This window comes from Pleurodeles waltl, chromosome 2_2 (genome assembly GCF_031143425.1).
Source record: "Pleurodeles waltl isolate 20211129_DDA chromosome 2_2, aPleWal1.hap1.20221129, whole genome shotgun sequence".
Classification (NCBI taxonomy): Eukaryota; Metazoa; Chordata; class Amphibia; order Caudata; family Salamandridae; genus Pleurodeles; species Pleurodeles waltl.
In genome coordinates, this window is record NC_090439.1 from 909,982,256 (window position 1) to 910,008,738 (window position 26,483).

Consider the following 26,483-nt stretch of genomic DNA (forward strand, 5'->3'; position numbering starts at 1 on the left):
ATTGCGCTGGCCGGGAGGTCATTGGCGGGAGGGCAACCTTAGTCTCAGTTGGGCAAAAAAAGGGGATGCTGTGCTGGTCATAGCACAGTATGTGGTGAGCTTAGGTAGGCCTCTAGCTGTGCTTTGTATGTCCAAGGGTGGGTTGGGTGGGGAATGTTGTTTTTGTTATGATTAATCAGTTCAGCAGTTTGATGTTAGGCAGTCTAATGCACAGTCAACATACATGAGATGGGGAGGACACTTACAGTAGTGCACTGTGGATGATGGGGTGTAGTTATAGATTCCTGACGTGGAACGTCAGAGGGATAAGCTTATACACAATACTCTTCTTCCTAGATGATGCAGGCGTGGCCAGGTTGGAAAACAATGGTGATGCCAGGTCTATCACTCCTCATTCTCTACCTACACTAGAGGCACCCTCATCTCGGTGGTGCCAGGTCTCCCCTTTTCACTGATATACATGGAGGTGGATGTCACAGGAAGGTACATTCCTGCATAAGGGTCCCTGGTTTTTCAACCAGTCCCACTACTGAACACCTATGTGTCTAATGTAGATGACTGGACCTTCTTTCTATCCATGCAGGACCTGGCCTTACAGGAGGCGGTGGAGCCCATTACTTTGGATGGGTGATTTTAATTCTGTCTTGGATGGTGACCTAGACAGGTCCCCCCCAGAGTGAATGCAAAGCCCCTCATGACTGCAACACTTAGAGAGCTCATGCACAACATGGGTTCAGTAGATATATGGAGGGAGAGAAACCAAACCCAGAGGGCATGTACATGCCATCCAACCACATACAACACCTTCAGTAGGCTGCATAGAATACTTACTGCAGGTGTAAGATGACTTGAGGGTCTGGATATGACATATATGGGTTGCTTCATCTCAGACCACTCACCAGTGTGCTGCGAAATGTCTTAGGGCAGCCCCACTTCGGGAGCAAGATATTGGAGGATGCCCTCGGAAGTGCTAACAGATCCGGCATGGAAGGAAACATCTGAAGGCTGTAGTATCGGGTGCATGTTTGGGGTTGACGTGTGGTGTACACAGACAATCGCAGTCGGAGCTGCGTAGTGAGGAAACATGCTTGGCATCACTACAGCCTCGGAGTTTGACTCATCCAGATCAGCAGGCAGAAGAGCAAAGTGTGTACAGGCATATAGGTGAAGCTTGAGACCAGCTAGACAAGTTCACTCTTAGAAAATACAGACGACAATTACATAGAGAGGAAGATAAGTCAGGGGGCACCTATTGTGGATCTTACAGAGGGAAAATCCACACCCAACCATAACGCACCCAGCTATGGTGGACAGGAATGTGGTGGCCACTAGGGAGGGTGGAGGCATTCAAGGCACACTTACAGGTAGTGTATACTGCAAATCCTGATATCGCTCAGACAGCTACACTCTGCTTTTGGAGGATTTCGAGATACAGAAGCTACTGGATGAGGCTGTTGAGGAGTTGGAAGCTCTGTTAGAGCTTTAGGGCAGCAATCAAAATGTATCGTCGGTTAATGGCTCCATATGGGAATGGCTTCCCCACCACATTCTACCAGGCACACATGGCAGAGACCACACGACATCTGCTGGAATAATTTCATGAAGTGCGAGACACAGGGGTGCTCCCACCAATAATGAGGGAAGGGGAGATATGTATGTTCCTGAAACCACGGGGATAGAACAAACTTAGCAGCGCATCAGCTTATCACAATAATCAACTCGGATGTAAAAATACTGTTTAAATTGGTGGCGCACCGGTTGACTCCACGTTTGATTACCTTCATACATGAGGACCAGTGCAGCTTTATCCCAGGCCGAAGTATTGTTATGAATCTAAGAGGATTATCTCATGTATTCCACGAGGTGAGGGGACTTAATGCAGAAATGGTACTAATCTCTATCGATCTAGGAAAAGCTTTTGATATGGTCAACTGGAGTTATTTATTGTAAGTCCTGAGGGTGGCAGGCTTCGGACCCCAGTATCGTAGATGGGTTAAGTTTCTATATACAGACCCAGTCGCTAGAGTGCGTGTGAGACAAACATGCTCAGAGATGTGGACATTGGGACGGGGACGGGGCAGAATACCTACTTTTTGCCCCTGCAATAGAGCCAGGAAAGCATAGTGGGAACTACAAGCATGGGGCATACAGATAGGAAACGTGTGTCATCTTATTTTAATGTATGCAGATGATGTGCCATTTCATATATCGTCCCCTCATGTTGCACTGACGGTGCTCTTACATCTGCTGGACAAACTTGAAAACATTTGGGGCTCAGAATTAACAGGGCCAAGTCTTTGATGTTCCCCATAGATGCTCTGAGTGGGACAGCAGAGGAGCACCTCCCAGACCTGGGATTATGCTGGTAATTAGGTATTTGGGGATCCAGGTGGCCCACTTCCAAGCCCAACAATTCCAGCTTAATATGGGTAGGGGCTGGACTCCCTTAAGACGTCAGCGACCCTCTGGAATACACTCTTCTTATCATTGATGGGTAGGCTAGCCATTTCTAAAAATGTGATCCTCCCCGCTGCCTGTATGTACTCCAGAACTCAATGTGCCACCTCCCAGGATGTGTATTTTGGCAAATGAACTCACAACTTACTTCCTTACTATGGGCAGATAGACGGAGTAGGGTGGCATTGGCCACATTAACCAAACCATACGCAATTGGTGGGCTGGACGTGCAGCGCATGGACCTATATTATTATGTGGCCCACTTATAACATGCAGTGGCTAGACACCGATGCTAATAGGGAAACACTGATTTTGGCAAGGATGGTAAATGCAAATAGTCTACCCGAGCTGCTGATGGAGTGGGGCGAGTACAGCAAAAGACGCCCTGAATATAGTGCACCAAATGGCAAGGCTGTGGCAGCGATTTGTTGTGACAGTGTTAAAATGCGCACCATTTCATAGGGAGCTTCCAATATGGATCCTTAACCGTCAGGCAGGTGATGACCAATATGTCCTTCCCGCCATGAAGCACGGGGGATGTGAGCAATGTGGAAACCTGTACCCTGATGGGTACATTATATCATTTGAAAATGCCTGCATGGACTTTGGACTGGGTCCTGGGCAGTTCCTACAGCATGTGGGAATATCTGACATGGCCAAACAGACACAGCCATGTTACCTGGCGACCTCACCACCCTCACACACCCTAGGGATATTACACACCTGAAGATCGGGCAGGCATTTAATCACGCATCTCTAGAAAGCTATGCAATTAGATGCAAATCGAGAGCCTAGGTGGGCCCATGCAGCTTGGGACGTTGACTTTGATACCCCAACTGGGGACACAGAATGGGACCGCATCTGCAAATTGATGTGGACAGTGTCCAGCAATGCCAGATTCCGACTGATTCATTATAATTTCCTGCAAAGGACATATATGACCACCAACGATAGCAATCACATGGCATAGATGAGACCTGACACTTGCCTCATTGTAATACGGGGGTGGACTTTTTACACTTGGTGTGGAACTGTAGTGCAGTATATAACTTCTGGGAACAAGTGGTGGACGAGATGGTACATGCCACACATCTGCCCATAGCTTTCACGCCTCAGTGTTGCTTGGCAGGTAATTTCAAATGCCTGAAAGGTTGAAAAATGACATATAAATTTGGGCAGCTGGCAATTAATCTTTGGCACAAGGATGTGTGTGACAGGGTGGTCCTTAGCACAAGAGGCGTGTATGAGACGCAGCAGAAGGGACAACAAGTGGGAAGACTATCACCCTGCAAGCACTTTGTGACAAATTTTCAAATCCTGGACATGAAGTGACAACAGATTCAGACAGTAGTAACATCTCAGATAAACTTGGGGAAGCAGCCTCAGAAAAGGCAGGAATTAGAGAGCACACATTGTCACCAAAGTGAGCATACCCTGGGCATGAACCAGAGAGAGATGTCGTATGAGATGATGCATGTTGAAGAAAATTGTCTATGTATGACTTCTGTATGGCTAATAGAAGATCCACTCATGTACTCGTATAATTAGAATGTGCTGAATGTACATAAGACGACTGCCATGTAATTTTATGGTATATTGAGAAATAAAAATAATAAAAAAAATAACGACCATTATTAGTAGAGGAAATCAAGTGAATTAAAAATACGAAAATTAATGAATCACCAATTGGATATCAGAATCCTCTAAATCTACAACGGGGATGAGCCGGGTGCAGGCACTCGCCTCAACCTATCACTCAGTAACAAATGTCTGTATGGAGTTCATCAACCTGTAATGTGCTTCTGGAATTATAATGGAAGACACATGAGTCCTTATTCGGAGTGCCGCTGGAAAACCTGGATTGGACACAAGCTAATGTCGGTAAAATATTGACAATTTTCGTAATTTCGCACACGCTTGAATTTCCACCTGCATATTTAGATAGGTAACACCAGACGAAATGTGTACCTGTAAATGGGGACGAAATTGGGAAAATACGTGCATAAATTGGGCACTGTAGCAGTAATATATATCTATATATTTTATTATATATATCCCCAATCTGACACACAGACACATACATAGCATATTTCTTGGTTTACCTTGGGGCGATTCTATCAGCTCAACAGTACGCACCTTCTAAATATTTGTGTTTATTTTATCTTTAAATTGCAGACTCGTTGTCACTCTGCTCATTTAGGAGAACCCAATGAAAAGGTGCAGAATTAACGCCGTTACTAAGCAGATGAGCCATTGTGTTAATGTTCTTGCTCATTTCTAACCATTGTGTGCAACTGTTTCTCTGGCCTGGCACTTTGCACATAAAATCCCAAACTCCTAACCAAATGCATTCCTTAAAGTAGTAATAAAAAGCTGAAAGTGACTTAATGAGTTCACCAAAATCAGAGTCGACATGTAGCATTTGAAAATGAAGTAGGTCAGGTTTTATGAGTTATAACAAGTGTTACCATATGTTGTATAGCCAGGTAAATCAATGTGATGCAATCTAATGGGAGTCAGGACTGTTTTAATAGAACAAGTAGAATATCCATGGTGAGTTTATTGTTTTAAGTCTATTGGCAGAAGAGCCTTTAGATATGGTCACGGGAAATGAGTGTCCATCCAAGCTAACACCGTCAATTAGCTTTTTTCATGTAGCAATGCAAAATGGTTAGTTTTAACACCGACCAAATAAACCATTAAAATTCAATTTGACAAAATTGAGAGTGACAACTTTCACAGTAAACACGAGTGGTGTTAATCTCCGTAGCAGGTGTAATATCAGCCACAGAAAAGCTGAGAGTAATGTAGACTGACCAACATATAGGAACCTCCAGACGAAACCGCTACCAGAACACAGAATGATGCGCTACCGGTTCTTCCTCTACAATACTAACGACCTCTAAGACATGATGCCTTGATAAAGCCCTAGCCATACTGCCACACAGGATGAAGCATGTCAGCCGAACAGTATATAACTGCATCCAAACAGAGAGTACAGCGCAGGCCAAACGTCCGCTCTGTTTTGTACTATGTTCCTCAGCAGTTCTTGCCCGTCAGACTTTTGTGGACTGCCACTGAATCATTACTGGAATCTGGGGACCCCCACTGATTCATTACTAGAAGCAGAGGGGCCTAGAAAATTTCTATGATTTGAACTTCAAGACAATACATAAAAATACAAAAACAAGTATACATCAAATAAATGCGGAATGTTGAAATATTTTGTTTAATATACAACCAAATATAGAAAACGTTTTCACAATTTCTATTTTGCTTTTTTATTTGTATATACTTAATTAATTTCAACGTATTCATTGCAATGTTATTTAATTGGCAGCACAGTCATGAACCCCCTAAGTAGGCGTTGTGGACCACCAGGGGTCGTCAGACAACAGGTTAAGAGCCATTTTACTAGAACAAAGAAATACATCTATTTTGCATTGCAATTTCTTTTCGATTTGATTGGTACTTATACTGTAAACCTGTTTTCATTTGACCATTACAGAAAGAAGACCTTTGCGATTACAATACAGTATTGCAGGCATCACACCTACGTTTTGCAATTATTTTTAGGCATATTTAAGAGTATTAAACTCAATAGTAGGTCCTAACTATCTCCTAGCCTTTGAAGTACTTATTCAGAGGTACCTCCGATGTAAATATTTAGGAGCTCTTGACAGCACCAGCCATTGTCTGCTTGGAGATCCGAATTAAAGCACAACATATGGGCTAATGGTAATAACTATTAGAGTGAATTACAATCATCACCTGACAGGCAATATAAAGTTTTTAAAAAACCTCATTAAATAAGTTCTCCTTATAAGCAATACCGCATGTATGGTGCTTACTCAGGGCATGATCCTGGTAACGATGTGAGAGGAGCCTGTTGAAAACCTGTTCTTGAAAAGTCAGTTTGGTGCTTAATAACGCTAATTACTATGCCGAAAATTTCAGGGCCCAGTTGACAAACTGTAGCGTGGTTGTTCTAATGTCAAGATAATTTGAGTTCCTTTCAATCTCTCTATTGTTCATAATAATTTGGGTATTTTTCCAGTGTAATGAAACACGTTCATAGTAAACCGCATACATCGTTCTATGGTTCTGTAGATTCATTACCTGGACTTGGATTACCTTTGATCACAGGCTGGTTATGTTTTCTAGTGCCATTGCGAAAAAAGCTTCAACCCCCCCCCCCCCCACCAATCCCAAGCTACCTTGAAACACCTGGAAGTTACCATGTGTGACTCATTAGGCAACATGTTACTAACGATATGCAGCACTATACTTGCATACAGTGTTCACAAATGATCATTTGCTCAATACTGACTCAAATAAAAGCTTCATACTGCAGCTTACCTTCAGCTCTCCCACAGGAACTTGGTTGGAGACTGTTAGACCTGTCATCCTTAGAGTGGCCTGTCCCTGGACTTTTTGCCTTCCTCCTCCAATTTTTTTGCTGATCTTGCTTTTACTGGCCTTACAACTCTGCACTTACTGTGCTCACTCTGTACAACATGGTACCTTTGGCTTACCTCTAGATAGCATATTTAATTAAATAATACGGCCTTACTGAAGTGGTGCTGTGTGTATCCTAGGCCTGTAAACTGAATCCTGCAAGTGGGCCCTTTCAAACATGTGTGTGGTTTTAACCATCATTTCAACCTGGCAAAATAAACTTTTTGCAGGGCCCAAACCCTCCTTTTTGATACACTTATGTCACCCATAAGGTAGGCCCTAAGCAGCACACAAGGCAGAATGCAATTTATTTAAAAAGTGGGACATGAAATTTAAAGGTTTACATGTCCTGGTAGTGATTAACCGTTAAATTTGTTTTTCAGTACTGCAAGGCCTGTTTTCCCATAAGACAACAATGAAGATACCTTATTACCATTAATAAGCTGTAACTTCCAAATGGGAACACATAAACAGTTACATTTTAATGTCTTTGGAATTGTAATGAAAAATCGTATTTAATGGTAAAGTCTGATTTTAAATTACAATTTTGAAATTGTCACTTTTGGAAAGTTAGCATTTCCTGTGTTAGTCATTTGGGGGGTCATTCTAACTCTGGCGGGCGGCGGAGGCCGCCCGCCAGAGTTCCCCAGACAGAACACCGCTCCGCGGTCTGAAGACCGCCGCAGTGATTCTGTGTTTCCCGCTGGGCTGGCGGGCGACCGCCAGGAGGCCGCCCGCCAGCCCAGCGGGAAACCCCTTCCCGCGAGGAAGCCGTCTCCGAATGGAGCCGGCGGAGTGGGAAGGTGCGACGGGTGCAGTTGCACCCGTCGCGAATTTCAGTGTCTGCTCAGCAGACACTGAAATTCTTTGTGGGGCCCTCTTACGGGGGCCCCTGCAGTGCCCATGCCAGTGGCTCCAAGGACCAATTCCCTTGTAATTAGCACCTGGGCTCTGCAGTTATGACTCCTACCCTGCCAAGTGGTGCTACTCCAGTACTGGACCCTTGGAAGAGGGGCTGAAAGTGCTCTGCCAGCCCATCTGTAGGTCCAGCAGAACCAATGCATCTCCCCTGCTGCACAATGCAATGCCGAGCAGAACCGACACATCACCTCTGCTGCATGGACCCCTTGCAGTTCCTCAGAATCAATGCATCTCCTCTGCTGAACAACGCAGCCTCGATGAAGGACCTTGCAATGGTCCACAACCTGGATTTCAGTTACTCTGTTTCAGGAAGCCTAGCTGGGTCCAAGTAGCCGGCCCATGCTCCATTGTGGTTGACCTGAACTTGTGACCTGGTCCTGGTCGAGTACAGTTGGTGCTCGATGCTATTTTTACTAAAATATTTCAAATTACGTACCTCATGTTCTTCTGATTGGATTTTTGTCATTGTGGTCTTCATTTGTTTATCCTTTTTGTGGTGTGTTTTCATATTATTACTGTTTGAAGTGTTGCACAAATACTTAACACAGTGCCTCTGAATTAAGCCTGTCTGCATTGTGCCAAACTACTCGCTGGTAGAGCACAGGTTAATTTAGAGTTGTTTGTGACTTCACCCTGATAAGAATTATGGTTGCTGTTTAAGAATTGTTCCCATCTCCCAACACCACCACTAAGCCAATTTCTTACAGAGACATTGAATTGAAATCGCAGAAGGGGGACTCACCAGGTGTAGGTTCTGCAATGCATGTCTCTTTGATTGCATCAGGCCAGATAAATCAAATGCCACACACTCACACAATCTCAAAGAAGGGGCTTTAAGGGAACTGACATGCAAACCTGCTGCTCATTCTTAGCCATATGTAAAGTGGCAGTGCCCTGGTCATATGCTGACTCATGAATATCTGCACCAATTGCCACTAAAAGTTGTAAAAATGTGCTGAAGTCTTCGCTATCAGAAAGACTAGCCAGCCAGTGCTTAATTTGTGCTTGTTGTATCCGGTGCTGAGCACCGGCACTTATTTTTGCGGGCCGGGGCTTATTCTTCTGCCTCAAGCATTTGCTGCGAGCAAAAGACACATATGGGAAAGACAGAGGAAGGGAAAATTAAAGCGTCGCAAAGAGAGAAAACAGAAAGCTGCTAGAGTGAGCTGAAGGGGCAGGGAGTGGCTTTATATAGATTGAAGAGGCCCGGGGTGGCTTCAGGATTACGCTGCCTCAGTATTCCGTGTTCCCACATTTAATTACAGAAGCCGCGTGTTTAAAAGGAGGGCTTTGAGCACCAGCACGTTTTTATTTACAAATTAACCACTGTAGCCAGCTAACCTGATGCCCAGCAACCACTCAATATTCAATATTCAAGATTTTTGCCTGGATTATGCTAACCCTTGTGAAGCTCAACAAGAGAGTCTGAAAAGAACTGCAAACAGCAATTATGAGATTCAATCCAGTGAACATCTAGGGCCAGAGTGTCAACATCCATTCACAGAAAGGGGGTGCATTTTATGCACCAATGTTTTATTAGTGAAATCGGATTTTGCAAACTGGTCTAAGTATTATTACTTAGTATTTTCTGACTCATAGAATGGACTTTATATAGGACAAATAAGGATTCTAGGGCTGTGTGGCCCCTCCTCATAAAATATAATGTCAGCCCCAGGGGTGGGCTCCCTTTGGCGGCACTGGGATAGGGGCTGTGCCTCCTCCCTTGCCATTTTCACAAATGTAGGCCCCAGTGGTGGGATCCTCAGGGCCCCTGAAAGCTCGAGGAAGGTGGCCACACAGCCTTCCTCCCCTTTATGAAATCATCCCCGAGGTTGGCTCCCTGCATGAGGCCTGGGAGTTAGGGTACCCCTACCCTGCCCCCTTATACATTTTTATTTAACATTTAAGGACAGGGGACTAAGTCCACAACTCCAGTATTGGCGGCCAGCAAATTTTTTCTTATGTTGCTGACAGCCAATCAGATTGCTCGCTGGAGTCTGACTCCTAAAGAAGCAAGATGGCCAGAGGGAAATGAAGCTCCCTTGGTCAATCAGAGCACTCCATTTTTAAACTGGCACTGCCCGAGAGTTTGCCGAGACTTTTGCGAGCCCACCTGTCCAGATATCTAGATTTTCTTTTACCCTTTATTTCTCACAAACTACACAACAGATTCACACCAAATTACAAAAAGCACAATCTGCCAATCACGATCTAGCTCCCTAACAAATTTGGTGTAATTCTGTTCAGCTGTTTTTGCTGCAACCCGTCTTGAAGTAGTCTATGCAAAATGCCTGAGAATTTTGTGTTTTGAAACCCCCTTTTTTCTCTGCCCCGTTTGACGGATTACCCCAAAATTTTCCATGCATAATCTAGTCAGAAAGTAGCACCTTTTTGGAAAGTTTCCTAGAGAATCGTCAAACTTCTCCTACGGAACAGCAAACTTAACTATAACTACCTAGCTAGGGGCAACTGCGACTAGGAGATATATATATATATATATATATATATATATATATACATATATATATATATATATGTATGTATATATATATATATATATATGTATGTATATATATATACATATACATATACATACATGCATATATATATAAATGAATAACCTACTGATAGTTGCCAGTATGTAGTAATAGTTAGTACTTAGGGCCTCATTACGACACTGGCAGTTAGACTTCCTGGGTACCGCAGCACTGCCGGGTTCTATGATCCCAATGGGCTGGCGATGGGGGAGATCGCATTTATTATAACACTAATACCTTAAAGATACACTAAGTAATATTTACCAAATTATTAAAAAACAATGACTATACTGTATTAAATAAAACTATATTATATACAACAACATTTAAACGACAATAGAGTATGTCTAAAAAACAATATTATTACATTCTATATTCTGTCTCCGGATATTTTTGAGTTAATAATATTTTGACACAATATGTGTGCATCACAATATTTTAGTAAATCACAATGCATCTCACTAACTCATTTAACTGTGAGGAAAACAGCTTATTGTTATGTGTGTGTTTGATGAAACATAAGTATTTGACTTCTTTGCATAAATCTGTATATCTGCAGGCTGATTAGAACAAGAAGGTCTGTCTTGTATAATCAAGTTAGTTTTTGGCAAACCAGTTGCACGAAGGATAGATGAAAAGCAGATATAGCTGTGATAGAAGTCCCTACTGATTGATTCAGAATGGGAATCCTTGCAAAAATCTAATTGGATCAGTTGTGGACGGCTAAACTCCAAGCACGAGGCATCAGGATTATCCAATCCATGTCACAGCTCTGGCTTCTGTAGTTCCTGGTGTAGCAGGAACCTAAAAAAGTGTACACATCAGTAGTCAGAGTACAGCGTCTACTGTATTAAACGTTACCGGGGTCTGTGTGTGAAAGCAGTTATAATGTTGTGTGTTCCTTGGTCCGTTTGCTGAAGATGTTGGATAAATTATGCAGTTTTCTCATGAGTTATCATTCTTATCAAAGCATGAACCAGTATTGCCTTCTTATGCTGAAAACAAACAGAGCAGTAAATATCTCTCCCTTTTCATTTAACAAATACTTTTTCCTTTTTGTGAATTGGATAAAATGACCTGCTAGGCAACGTTTTTTTCGGAATCTTTGAGACATCTACCACAGTACTATGAGGGCAGTGTGCACACACCCGAAGATGTCTTCTGATAACATTTAGGCCTCGGTCATATCATGCCTACTATGTGGGGCGAGGCTTTAATGGTTCAGTGTCCCACTGAGCTTCAACCTTACTGACAACCAGAGCCTATACTGTTCACTGCCGGAGCACGGACGAAGCTCAGCCTCTCTTGGACAGTGTGTGGTGAAGGATCCCCGAAAGCAATGACCCTAATGCAGCCCAAGTACACACAGCAGAACATTCCTGCAAGACCGGAAGCGACCCACATTTTGACGACAGTGATACTGATCACTCAAAAGTCATGTGCACCGAACATAAATTGCATCTAAGACAAACGTGACGATCGCACATCATAAATAATGTCATCTGATCCTCTAAATTCAAATGAGGCATACCACTCTGTTCTGTGGAATAGACAGGTAATAGCGCTGGTGGTACCCTCAAACTTTCGGTGGAGACACATGTGAATACTCGGAAGCCTCCTGTTCAATACACAGATATTTAAGTAGTTAGACGTCAAAAGCTTCTGTCTGAAGTCAGATTACTTTTCAAACATTGATAGTAAAAAAATCAATAGTCCGGGCTCCACCATTGCAAAATAAGGTCATTCTAGATAAGGCAATGTTGGTCTGTCTGGAATCCTGTTGTTTATTTTGTAGTATGGGGACACTATCTGCATATCCAAGGTATTAATGATAATGATATTGTTGGCTGAATTAGAAAAGTAAAATATTTTAAAGATTCATATATGAGGCAATGGGCCAACGCTAATTCGTGAAATGCAAAAATGAGCTCAATTTACCTTCCGTGTCCCCAGTAGTACGCAATAAAGTAATTTCTATAGCACAGATCCCAAAGAAAACTATTTCTTGGCTCTCAAGCTGAAGATGGGTACTATAATTGCAAAAGAAAACACAATACAACCTGGCATTTGTAAGACACAAAACAAATACACTGCTGTAGTCTGGGGATGTCATTAAGTAATGGCTTTGACTTCAGAAGCAATAGAGCTGACGCTATGTGTCCACTGCAGTGCAAAACACAATCATAGCAATGATCAATTGGGTTCTGTAGAATGTGGGAAAGTATAGGTATAGTATAGTATAGTATAGTATATAAGCATAGTATAGTATCTAAACGCTCCAGCACTCGTTTGCCTTCACCTTATGACAGGCGATGAAAATATAAATTTCTGGTGGAATGGCTACAGCATACAGCTCGTACATGAGGATTACTTTAGCAAGGAATGTGGAACCACTCAAACATAAATTGAAATGATGCTTGTTACCATTTCATAGGTCCTGGTGTAGGTTAGAATGTTGTAAAATGATCTGCATCTTGCGGCACAGAGCACTAACTCAATAAAGCGTGCCACGTGTTTTTACATTATATTTAAATAAAATGTCAATCAGTACAAACTACAACTTCAATGCAATAAACTACACTTTGAAGGGTGAACATGCATGTGGAACAGCAAAGGGACAAACCAGAGGCTTGCCTTAGCTCCTCCACATACCCTCTTTGATCTCATTTCTATGCTACTTGTTGAAGCTGATCCACTCTGTCTAACCCATACACATTCATACACCATTTCTCATCATTCTTTTTTTCACTCCTGCTGTGAAACATTACAAGAAATTACCACCCATTGTCTGAAGCAATTTATTTTAAAGTTGCGTGAATCACCTCAGTCTGGGACTTAGTCATATTTCTTTTTAACAACCTTATTTAGCTGTCTGATGAGGCACAAAGGCAATTATAGCTCACGTTTGCCACATTCATAATTGGTGGATAGGATACTGCATACGATACCAGTGGTGCTTACAACAAATTACTAGCAGTATCCCTGTGTGGGATATAATCAGTTTAGCATCCAGAAATATCTGTGTTATCAAGATTGCAGCCATCATTGTATAATGGTTAGTACTCTCCTTCCCTTTGTCGACCAATAGAACTACTCAGTGTTGTAAATCCAATTTAATATGTGTGATATTTTTATGAGGGATAACATTTCCTTCCCATATAACATTATCTTGGGTTAGAACACGATACATCCGACATGTTGCAACCTTTCCTACACACACCTGAACTGTCAAACATGGCCTTCAGCTGTACGGGGGAAGAATGCCACCGAGGGCCGACTTTAACCCTGGTGGTGCCCCATGCAGCAGTCTTCGTTGACGCCACTCAATGACCTGCTTCACCATGGAACCTCCCATTACAATCCTCCAAGGGTGCCCTTCATCGTTCCATAGCCCTTCTGGCACATGCATTCAATTTCTTTCATAGCTCTCCTCAAACCAGTGTAGGGTGTTTGAGCACTTTACATCGCAGACACATTACAAAAGACAATCAATCTTACTAGTGTGTAAGACAATGAGGGCTACAAAGTGTAGGAGTCACATGTCACAAAAAAGAAGAGGGACAGAAAACTATTTCAGGGAGCATGGAAAGGGGGTCCGTCGTACTGATTATGGCATTCCAAGGACACAATTGCCTTAAAGGAGGGATAGCTAGCAACCATGTGATCCCCAGGGGTCCTGTGTTTATGAATCTAGGAGGGTTCCTGCATTTTGAACCATGCACTTCTAGTGTAGAATTTCAGTTATCATTAACCTAGGTGGCAAGGAGTATTTTTACTCTCTTGGTGAGGGTTAGGAGGTAAAGTAGGTCCTGATGAATTGGCACTAGATTCTTGAGACTTTTTTAGGCAAGAAACATGTTGACCATTGGTTCTGTAGTGTAGGAAGTACACACACAGTTTTTTCATACATACACCAATAGTTGGAGTATTAGGTACACAATCCACCATTTCATAGGGAAACAGATCATTACACTCTGTTGCTTTCCCTTTTCATGTTTTTAATCTTGGCATAGGTGTCAGGTCAGAGTAAAGATTGTTCTTTTTGACACCCGTATTAAATTTTAGCGCATTTTTGTTCCAGTCACTCACACATCCACTCACCAACGGCATTTTTCTTGAAAGGATTTCCAGCAAAGAGCCCTCTAGAAGGGCCCATCAGGCACTGCAGTACTGCCCAAACAAGGACCATGGCCCGATGATGAAGCATGTCACCTAATGGTAAGTGAGGGCTATTGTTCCTAAAACACTAATGCTTGCGGGACTAAAAGACCCCTACCTCAATAGGTAGAGAGGAGTCTTTCTTTCTTGGAACATTGAATCTTGGTATTTTACATAAGGAGTCATATGTCACCATAATAGTAGGCATTATATTTTAAGAGCACGTGGTCTGGAGAGGTACAAACTTAGGGTTTAAAGCATAACACAGTGGTCGGCTAATAGGAATTTACTTCTATCCAAACAAACCCTTTTTAGTAACCTTTGGATAACAAAAGAGTAGGAAAAAGAAGATAAGATTTTAAACTTACACTGTGTACACTGTGTAGTTTCCCTGTAGCGGTTTGATGAAAGTTCATAGTTCGCTGTATTATATTAGAAGGTTTGTAACTTATGCACTGCAAATAACAAAAGTGCTATCTACATAAAATGAAATTCTGCAATCTACATGTTACAAACACTTTGTAGCAGGCACAGTACCCCTCTGCCTACCTTATGAGGAGTCAAACAAAACTCCATCTCTCTAGCAAGTACATTGATCACCAGAGTTATCTTGACATGTTCATTATAGCCTGTAAATAGCAGGGTACACAAAGAACTCGGAAGCAGATGCTTTTAAACCCATACGATATTTCAGAATTAGGCATCCCTGAGCTAGGGGCCAAGTGCAATGGCACCAACCACATCTCCCTAAATCTAGCCCTGATGCCATCTTGTGAGTACCTTATATGCATTTTTCTGATATTGAGAGCAGATAGATGATTTAGCCGATCTTAGTCATATTGTATTACACACCTCCTCATATATTCCCTGATTTCAGTCTTTCTTCTAATTATCCATGTAGGTAAGCATATTTGATGATTATGGTGTACCAAACATCACATTCAATTTAGCTGTACCTCTAGTAATTTGATTTGGGGTAAGTAGGTGTTCATTTGGTATCCTACTGCTAGATTCTCTTTCCCAGACTTCTTTCATACCCGACGAGTGCAATAATAGAGTTAGTCTAAAATTATCTGCAGGCATACACTCCAATAAGCAAATATTCTCACTCAACTTGCCTAGTAGGGTAGGACTGTGATCTCCTCAACTTCGGAACCAGACATCCAGTACTTCTGGTATGAAATCTGATTTAAAAGCTATTGGTGAGTGTGGCGATGGGAATGAGGTAATCAAACCAGACCTGTATTTCAGTTGAATTTATGAATATTCTGTTCTACCTTCACCCAAGGTTTAGTACATGGTGGCTAGACCATTCCAGTGCTCTTCACAATAGGTCTGCTTGAATGTATCTTTGCCCATTGGTAACCTTGGACCTTAGTTATTGTGATATCTACAGTGTTGTTTTTGCAACCCTGAGATATTTATTGTTTCAAACAAAAGCTAACATTTTTGGGGAGCTCCCCTAAAGCCCGTTGAAGGAATCAGGTGTGAAGCAATTGAGCTGTGTACAACAGTTTAGGGAAAAGACATTTCTTAGACATACTTTTCTGCCACACCATAAGATCCTATCTGGATAAACCTTTATCTAAGGCATCTAGCAAAGGAGGCAAATTAGGGCAACTTATTTTGCAATTCACCTTCAAAATATTTACCCGAAGATAGTTGAGCAAGCTATTGTTTCAGTTAATACCTTGATTTCCTTGAACTGGTTCACAACTTTTTTTTCCCTGTCTGATATCCAGCTAATGTACTAGATTCAAAGAAGTCTAAAGCGTTCTTCCTGAAGATCTGCAATGCTCTATGTCAGTCACAAAACATAGAATGTCATGTGCAAAAAGACCTAACTTATGGTGATGTTGTCCTATTCTATTATATGTGATGTTTGGTATAGCATTTATTTTGTGTGTTATCAGTTCCAGTGTGAATAAATACTGTGGGAGACATGGAACACCCTTGCCTTGTACCCATTAACAAGGTGATAAGATTAGAAAAGAGGACATTGATTCAAGTGTTAAGAGATGGGAGGAAATAGTTGCAGAGAATACAGTTTTCAACATTGGATGCCAGGTTAATTTATATTGATAACATGCTACAGATATTGCCAATCATCCTATCAAACTCTTTTTCAGTGCCTAGTGACACAAGGAGTAGCCTTTCTTTTCTATGATGGGAATCTCCATTACATTGACTGCTAAGCACATGTTATCCAGGTATGGCTATTTTTGTGAACCTTGCTTGACATATGGAAATCAACCATGACCAGACATCCAATAACCTACTAATCAGAATTTTGGTGAATAGTTTGGCATCATGGGTTTATTGAGCTACAAGACATAAAGTATTTTTCGGTTTACAAAGACAGTATTAAGATGGGCTCCACCATTGAGTTTGTCCCTTCCCTGGATGGAAGAAAATATTTGAAGACTTTCAGCAGTATTTCAGCTTGAAGTTCCAGGCATACCTAATAAAAAGAAGGTGATATGTGGACACAGGACATTGTTATTAGCTAGATCCTCAATTGCATATGTGACTCCTCCCATTAAGATGTCCTCAACCAAAGTCTTAACTGTCACCATATCAACTGAAGGGAAAGTAAAGCAACCAGCACTGAGGAACATCCATTTTGCCACAGCTCTTTGTGTAGGGCAGTACGATAGGTATGAAAGAGTTGGAAAAACTGCCATTCTTAACAAGTGTGACTTTGACCTTGTCTACAATGCGTTGACTGGTGTTCTGGATTTGTTTTATTGTAATCTTCTAAGCAAACAGACAGTCTGATTTTTCCATCCTATAACAGTTTAATTTGTTACAGGAAGATTCCTTCACAAGTATGTGTTCCAGTTCTCCCCTGGTTTTATGGTATATGCTGTAAATTTTTCTGTACAGTCTATCTTATGCTGTTGTGTCAACTGAGTTAATATTTTTATAGTTCTGCTCTTTTCTGTTGACATCGCCTTGTATCCAGCTGTATGTGCAATTAGCCCCCCTCCACTTACCGCTTCAGCGGCACCCCAGATCACCTCCCATGATGCGTCACCTGTGTCATTATTTTTTCTCAAAGTAATGCTCTATCAATTCTCTAATGGTAGCCCGTACACTGTGTCACCAAAATATATCTCATTAATTTCCTTGGTGTATAATTGAGTCACTCATTCTATCAATATCCTCACTCTCCTTTGAGACTAATGGGTGGTCCAACAGAGGTTGTAGATCAATGTCAGTTTCCAGCACTAGAGGGTTAAGATCATTGCCTATCGGTAAGTAATCTATCCTGATGTATGATCTGTGGGTGTTCAAATAAAAAGTGCAGTTTCTCGCATTCTAATGCCGAGTCTTCATATGTCCAGCAGACTCAAAATCTGATATTCCATGAGTGAGGGAGAGAGGAGTGATGAGCTGAAACATTTTAGTTAGAGAAATAACCCAAATAAGTTTCAAAGTTCAACTAAGGTCTTCCAGCCTCCATTATGTTGACCATAGAGAGAACTTTTCCATCAACTCGAACACGTCAGAGTAGAACATCTCCATACTTTCATTCATATACTGAAAATAAGGTCAGTGATAACCCCTAATGTTTACCTCCAGTTCCTGATACTCTTCCATCACATCCTGCCTTTTGCCCCTCAAAGTACAAAGATTTGCTTCTTTTAAACCAAATGACCACTCCCTTTGTTGTTTTAACGTCATTGGAATTAAATTGTCCAGGTACCAATAAGAACTAATGCATATATCATCTTTGTTTAACAGAAAAGTTCCTTGGATCATCGTTTCATCCACATTTTAGTGTAACCATTTCTCCCTTACAGGAGAGTTGAGGCCCAGCACATTTAAAGTAATGAGTTTGAGGGGACATTCGCTGTTATTTTGTTGTTTGCAATGTTTATATAGAGATTCCTCTTTACAATGATAGTGTGCCACCACTAGTTTGTTTGCCTCCTGTAAATGCTTCACAATAGGTATTTTGAGCCTTATAGTTGCGTAGTGCATGGCAATAGCAATCTGCATTTCAGAAACATTCAAGTCTCTCTGCACCTCTGAACAATAAAAGAAGCCTCCAAACAATAATTCTACTACTACCTGAAACATTGATAAACTACAAATACAACTATTTTAAAAAAATCTGTCCAACCATAGAGGTAACAAAAAATCCTTTCAGCCAGGGGTTTCCAACAGATACATCTCATGCACAATTCTACAGGGAGGAGGGAAGAAAAGGATACAGACATTTTGAGGCAGTGATGGAAACATGCTCTTGTGGTAATGTTGTCCAAGACATTTAGGAATTATGTTTGTTGCCTTAACCACATGTTGAAAACTGTAAATATATTTCAATTGTGACAGCCCAACTGCATTAGATCCCACAGTGGAAAGACACTACCATAAAACACCAGGGGACATATTATGAAAGTACCCTGGGGTGCAACAGGCATGTGTGCCCATGTTGCGTGCCCTCGGGCACTTTGTTATTACAGAAGGGTTCGCCCCAGACATCCCCGTGCAGGCGGATGCAGTCACTCGCCTGCAAGGGGATCTCTAATCCCCCTTCAAATTAAAGGCGGGTGGCAGCCTGCAGTGTGAAACACGGAAAGGCTTTAAAGCAGACACTCTGTTTTTCACATGAATGAGTTTCCCCCAGGGCAGCGCAAGTTCTCAGCTGTCCTGGGGGCAGTGCATTATATGTAATAGGGCGCACTTTCTCTGTTGGTACCTGGCGCACCTGTTTTCAGGTACACCAGGTGCAAACAGAGAAAGTGCACCCTATGTACTCCAAGGCCCCTGGGCTGTATAACAGCAACTCAGGAGTAAGCATTGGCAAAGCCAATAGGGTTTGTCTGTGAAAGATCTATTGCTTCTCAATATTTTTTAGACATGTTGTGCAGCAGTCCACCTGCTGTGCAGCATCTATGAATGTGCAAAAAAGAGCTATGACAAGTGCAATACTTTTTTTTTACTTTCAACCATGCTGCATAGCAACCACACAGCTATACAACATGATTTAGAAGAACATTGACAAGCCAAATAGTAGGAGTTCGAGCTGCTATGACAAAGTGTGCACACAGGAAAGGAGACCAATTGCCAGAGAGCTGCAGATGTATCTTAAAAGGAAGCTGCAGCAGGCAACTCTCCGTCAATGATGGAACTGGTGAATGACGAAGCAGGCATGTGTATCCAGAGACATCCAAGGTTTCTTCCCAACATGAAAGGGACAATAGCTCAAATGTATATTCTAAAATCATGAAATTGAGACAGGCACTGAACACTTGAGATCACTGTCTGAACAGTTGTGTTAACTGACTTGGTTCACCTATGATTACAAGGTTCCTGAAAGGGGCATGATTACAGCCCAACCATTGATAATACTAATGGAAAATTCAAAGAGGTATACATACATTTCTATTTACATATGTATTGCTGGTGCATTAATTTAGTTCCATCCACCACGCCAGGAACCCCAAAGACCAACAGTAGGAATCTTCCTGAGACAGGACAACCTTGTCAGGGGGAGACGTAAGAGGAAGAAAGGCCACCACAGCACAACAGACCTGGGAATGCTGTGGGGCTAATGTCCTTGCCGAAGTAGCAGCTATCTAAGGAGGAAGACACCACAAAGTAGAAGCATTTGTATAAAACAACATTACTATATCCTAATGAATGCTGACCAGCCCACGTGAACGGGTACACCCATGTTTCCTTGTGCAAAGTTTAACCAAATGCGCTATTGGCCAAATACTGATTCACAATATATGCCTCCAGGGGGTCCTTTTGTCACAGCCAGACACCCGGGGCAGCTAAATCCTCATGTCAAGTGTCAACAGCTCTGACACACACTACCATCCTGCAAGGGAAGGTCTGTAGTACCTTATATGCAAACATTGGACCACTGTTCCAGATCCCTGGGAAATTTAACTGCATACCCGGTGCTAACAAATAAGACACATAATGAGGCCAGGTTTTCCATCCAAGCTGTGAAGGGGAAAACAAACACCTCTCCAAGAAAGCCAGAGAACTCTCATCCAAACATAGCAGGGCTGGGAAGCTTGGAAGAAAAGAGTTGGGGCTAAGTTCCATGACTCATCACCACTACAAGTCACCTCAAGCCCCCCAACTCCCAAGTGACCAGCCAAGCACCTTCCAGACACCAGCTGTGACACGGCACCCACATCACTTTAACAAGCCGAAGGCGAGTATGGACAGTAGGAGTGGGGAGTAGAGGAACTACAGCAAACCTGAGGGTTCTATTGACCACCGGTGTAACTAATAACGATGTAAGTAGAGCCTCATCACTGTCTCGTTGTGAAACAATATCTTACCTGACCTCAATTGCACACCTGCTGGAGTATCCATCCAAGGCACAAGAGACTTCACACAAAGACACTGCAGACACCACCTGGCATTCTCCCTAGACAAGCACAATAGCTGAACTAACAATACTGTCACATTATCTGTTACCCTCTCCACCCCAAGGTGGAATCCAGAGCAGAGGGTTATAAGAAAACGCTACTACTAGAAGTAATGGTTCTTAACCTGCAGACTTAAGATGAACATAAGGATGTGATAGAAAAAGACCCTACCCTTTGGGGCCCATGGCTGACCCTGGGTTTTGGGGGCGGTGCAGGAGATGTGGCTGAGTAGGGGGCAGGAGCAACATTCAAGGCTTGTTTCTGGACGTACTATTTTTGCAGAGGGTGTCTATCTTGAGGAGCCTTCTCATTGAGTAAAGAATGAGACGAACATAAGAGACACCTGGACATGTCACATGCTGTTTCGCCAGAATTATTGGGGCCGAATGGAGGTCCTTTCGTGACTGCAACCAATGCAGGTCGTCTCCGACATTAAAGATGTTTACCTCCTCTTTGGGACCACAGAAATATCCCCGAAAGGGCCGAGAGGCTACTGACTGGGTGGCAGGAGGTCATGGTACTAAAAAATATAAGCGGCCCATGATACTTTTCCTTTAAGAATTGATAAACATGAACGGGAATTCATTTAACGATTGCTAAAAATGAACGAGAACTGTGCAGGGTTTTGTAGCAGAAACTGCCTTGCTGGATTCCTGTACGAGTTAGCAGTCTGTCCATAGAAAGTTGTCTGAATTTAAATGTAAGTAAACTAGTGCTGGCACTGGGGAAATGACATGCTTATTTACAGTACGTAATGCAGAGAAAGATGTCCGGTCTTCCGTGAAATAACACACCATATATTCTAACTCGAAACATGCAGAGTAAACCCTCCCTTTAGCATGCCAAGCAGGCATCTCAGCTACGCTTCACGAACTCTGCCTCTACTTCCTGGCAGCCTGCATTTCGCCACGAAGTGCACAAGGCTTGCTTCCCCTCATTTCCTGGAAAGACAGAAAGAATTCGGCACATGCCCTGCCGTAGTTCGGCACAACCTAGCCCGGCCAAGGCGCACTCATCGATTCCATAGTTCGCATTCTACTGACAGATTCCGTCTATAATTCCGGCGGTGTTTTACTAATGCGAGTGAATATCATGGTAGGGTTTTCTTGTTTCTTCTCTTCATTTGAGCTCATTTGTGGCCGCGCCAGCTGTGAGTAAACTAGAGTTGCTGATTTACAGTGTCTTTGTTTGTGAGGTCTTTAGATGCTTTCATCGGAAGCTAAAATGAAGTGGCCCAGTCTGCACTGAATATCCCTTCAAGTTCAAGGCAGGCGTGGTGATGTGAGCTCAGTACAGCCCCTGGTGGTCAAACTCAGCCAGGACGTCTCCGAAGACAGAAATCAGCAGTCACAACAGAGTACAACGTACAAGCAAGTGCAGACGCCGGGGTGAGCGGTTTCCATCATTTAAAACTTTATTCACGTATAGCTTCAAACACACTCGGCCCTCCGTTGTCTCCGTGTTACTTGTGCGTAGGCCACGTATTCGTTTCTGAAGATAAATACAATCTGGCCATGTCAGCCATAACACCCTCCACCCGCAAGCATTCCGGTGCTGCGCCATGGTGACGAACACTGCACAGTCGGGCAGTCGCATCTGGCAGGCATGAATGAATGAATAAACGAACAGCGCCTGCTTCGCGGACCCCACCCGTGTGTGAGACTAAGAAAAAGTCGACGAACTGGCAGCAGAGACAAGTACTTTAGGGCCACTGCGTGCGCGTAAATGCAGGGTCTGCTTTTATTATGTGCCTGCAAGTACACATTCTCCTCACAATAATGTAACATCTCAATAGACACAACACGGTTCTAAACGGTGATGCATCACCCCTGCAGCTGCTTTTTTCAGCGTCATTTCACTAAAATGAAGACAGCGATATATGCCTTACGTACACGCGGTCTGACGGTTTCTCTCCGAAAATGCGATGAGAATGTTTGATAAAAGTTGACACAGTGCTTGTGCGAGATGCTCCATTCAACAGGACTGAGGGTGCACGAATGAAGCAACCTTTAGAGAACCTTTGTCTAAAGTAAACCATCGCAACGTAACTGTCTGTAAAACTATATGACAAACTGCGACAACCCTCACCAGGGCATTACTTAGCATTACAACATGACAATTCACGTGCAGTAACTAAGTGTTACGCTTTTCTTTAACCCACCTTCCGATTGACACTCCTTCTATATCAAATAATTAAGTAATTTACCCGGACACACTGTCTTAAATAAGCCAGGGCGCTCTTTCTACGGACTGTGCTTTGTGCCGATGCAGTACAGGCGACTGCTAGCAAATTTGCGTTATTTGAAGGAGAGTGACTACAAAGGCAGGCCATGTGATTTCTTCAAACCCTTTAATAGAATCTGCCCGGGTAGCACTTTAATTACAGTGCTCTGGGTGTGCAGTGCCGTGCCTCGCCGGGGAGGTAGAAGAGTGCTAGTCTTCGATCCAGGCACACTCAGGTGATCGTCCAGAGGGTGTAAACTGAGGTGTCTGCACCAGTGAAAAGACACAGAGAGGTCCGGACCCCTGGCGCCTGGTGACATTTAATCTAGAGAAGGTCTATGAATAGAAGCTGCGCAAATTATAAATATACTTTTCAACTTCACACCCAGTCACTTGGACAGGATAGCGGTGCCAGGGTAGCCATCCACTCACTTCAGGGCGCCTGGTGGTGGCACGGCTACATGGCTAGTCAGAGAACCAGAGTGACTGAATAAAACGCGAGTACCACAGCGCCGTGGTGATAACAACGAACACATCCAATGTGATATAAAATGCATGTTTTAACCACAGCACAGGGCGATAAAGGAATATCTTTAACCACAGCACCAGAGGGATAGAATGGAGCATGAGTGCCACAGCGCCAGAGCTGTAACATGGAACACACTGAATTACAGCACCACGGTGATAAACATGTTTAACCACAGCACGTGGGTGATAGAGTGAAAACTTTACCACAGCACCAGGGTGATAACAACGAACACAACCAAAGTGGTAATACGCTGCATGTATAACAGCATAGGAAGACAAAGGATATATATTTAGAAACAGCACCAGGGTGATAGCATGGGTCATGATTAAATACAGCACCGGCACTGGAATACACTGAACTTCTGCACCAAGTGATAACAGCACTTTTGAACACAGCATCCGGGTGATAACCATGACTGTTGAACCACCGCATCAGAATGATAACATGAAAACTGTTCTCCGCAGCACAGGGGTGATAGCATGGAAGACATTAAATTAGAAGAACAGTGTGATAACAAAAGGCATTGTATAACCACAGCATCACGGCGACAAATTGGTCCGTTTAACAATGGCACCAGGGGTACAACATGAAACACACTGAGCTGCAGCACCACGGTGATAAACATAACGTTTAACTAAAAAAAAAAAACGGGTGATGAAATGAACAATAACCGCGGTATCGCGGTGCGAACATTGAAACTATAGAAACACGTCGACAAGGACGCGCTTAACCACAGCTTAACCACAGCATCCAGGCGATAAGTGGAATCTGTTAAACTAAAACCTCCAGGGTTATGAAATGAAACATGTTGAACCACAGTACCCAAGCACAAATATAACACCATGGCACACCTTTAAACATAGCAGCGGTGTGATAGAACGGTATAGGTTTGCACCATTGTGATGTGACGAGTTTAACCCCAGCACCAAGATGATAACACGGAGTAAACAAAAGCATCTAGGTGGAAACACAGGCTTAGGATGATCGAATGGTTCGTGTTTAACTACAGAACCTGAGCACTGGGGCGATGGTGAAACAAATAAATGAATCACAACGCGCCAAATGCCAGAGCCATAACATGGAACACTTTCAGCTACGGCAACGAGCATGTGTAACCCAGGGCACCAGGGTAATAACACGGTCAATGTGATCACATGAAACCCAAGGCACGGGGACGTTCACTAGTGCGCGCTGTGTGCTTACTTTCTGCAGCCACTGCGTGTAGTTCTCCATGGCGTGCTCCAGGTGCTGCAGCTTCTGGGAGGGCAGCTCGGGCTCCACGTGCGGGGCGTCCCTCTGGAGCGCGTTGGCGTTGTACCGCTCTGTGGTTGCGCCCTCCCGGCAGCCGGCGTCCTGCTCCGGCAGGATGAAGGTGTAGGTGCACTGCCCATGCTGGATGCGGTTGTACCGTCTGCCGCTGCTGTCCGTCCCCCTGCGCTGGGAGCTGCCCGCCGCGCAAGCAGCCACCGCAGCCAGGAACGCCACTGCCAGCCAAGCCTTCATCTTGTCTGCCGCGCACCAATGGTACCTCCGTACGAGCGCCTGCTCACCACCACCGCTGGTGAAAACGTGAAAGAAGTAACTCCGGGACGGAGGCAGAAGCGCCAGTGCACGTGTTAGTCTCGGCTGCAGGATAGGTTTATTTCATGGTGATGCCAGCCACCCCTTTTGACATGCCATGCACTTATCACACAGCAGCTGTAATTGATGGCTTCCTCCCCCTGCAGTCCGGCAGGCATGTCCTCCTCATCACACGTGCATGCCCCAGCCTCGCTGCTAGTGCCCCGTCTGAAGCAGCACTGCTCCCTCCTCAGACCTCTTTGCGCTTTATCAGGGCTGCGCCATGTGCGCGCGCCAGCACTGTCCCGTCCTGACAGACCTCGGAGTTTCAGTCAGGCTCGAGCCGCTCGCCTCTCACGGATGACAGGAATGCGTCCTGAGTAGCCCCTATGCACAGGACGGCGGCCGGCTCGCTACAGAGGGATCGTTTTACAGGCCGGCTGCATCATGACCTCAGTCATGCATGGAGGACCAGCCCCTATTCCTCACCACAGCTAAGTGCCCGGGCAGCCCTACCCCAGACCACCTTAGCACGCGCCAACACCAGCGCAGCACTGACGCTGTGGAACTGCGCGCCTGCACAAGTGCCCAATAATAACACAGCTTCCAATCAACAACAAAACAAAACCATACCCCTCCTACACATTTATATAAAATATAATTGATGCACGTTTTTCCAAATCAAACTTTCATCCTTTGGGAAATGGGACCCTCTGATTTGTCTAGGTTTCTGCTACAATAATGTGAAAGATTTTACAAGTGCTCAGGCAAAACACTTTTATGTCCCACCCTTTCACAATCATGCTTCATTTCTGAGGACTGAGATTTACAGGGCACGGGGGGTGGTGGTGTATTTATGTGCAGTGAGATTTTATTCAGAGAATGCAATAATGATTTCCGCGGACAGTTCATAAACTTTTTTTTTTTTGCAGAAAGACGGCATCAATGCCGTCTGCTTTTCAGCAGCAATTACTTTAATGGTTGCTTTTAATTTTAATGACATACCCCTCGGCAGTGGAAAAACAAAACCGAATGTGACACTAGGAAATCGTGTGCCACTTTCACAAAACGCTAAACATTTCAGCCAGTGCGATTATCAGAGCTGCCAGAAACTGCTAGCAGGTGGAGGGCAATGTGAAAAAAAAAAAAAAAAAAAATCAGGTACTTTATATAGAACTGAAATACTTCCTATTACGGCCTTCGCCCGTTTTCCTGGTAAAGTCCTTACTCCATGAGTTG

General features: G+C 43.4%; 1 protein-coding gene across 1 annotated transcript in view; it reads right to left on the minus strand.

Annotated features, from left to right (window-relative positions):
• The window catches only part of ANGPT1 (angiopoietin 1), an 895,759-nt gene extending 869,859 nt beyond the window's left edge, over positions 1-25,900 (minus strand). Inside the window, exon 1 of the mRNA XM_069220619.1 lies at positions 24,888-25,900. Within this exon, the coding sequence (XP_069076720.1) occupies positions 24,888-25,187 (300 nt within the window). The 5' untranslated portion in view covers positions 25,188-25,900. The remainder of the gene's footprint in view (positions 1-24,887) is intronic.
• Between the last annotated feature and the right edge of the window lie 583 nt (positions 25,901-26,483).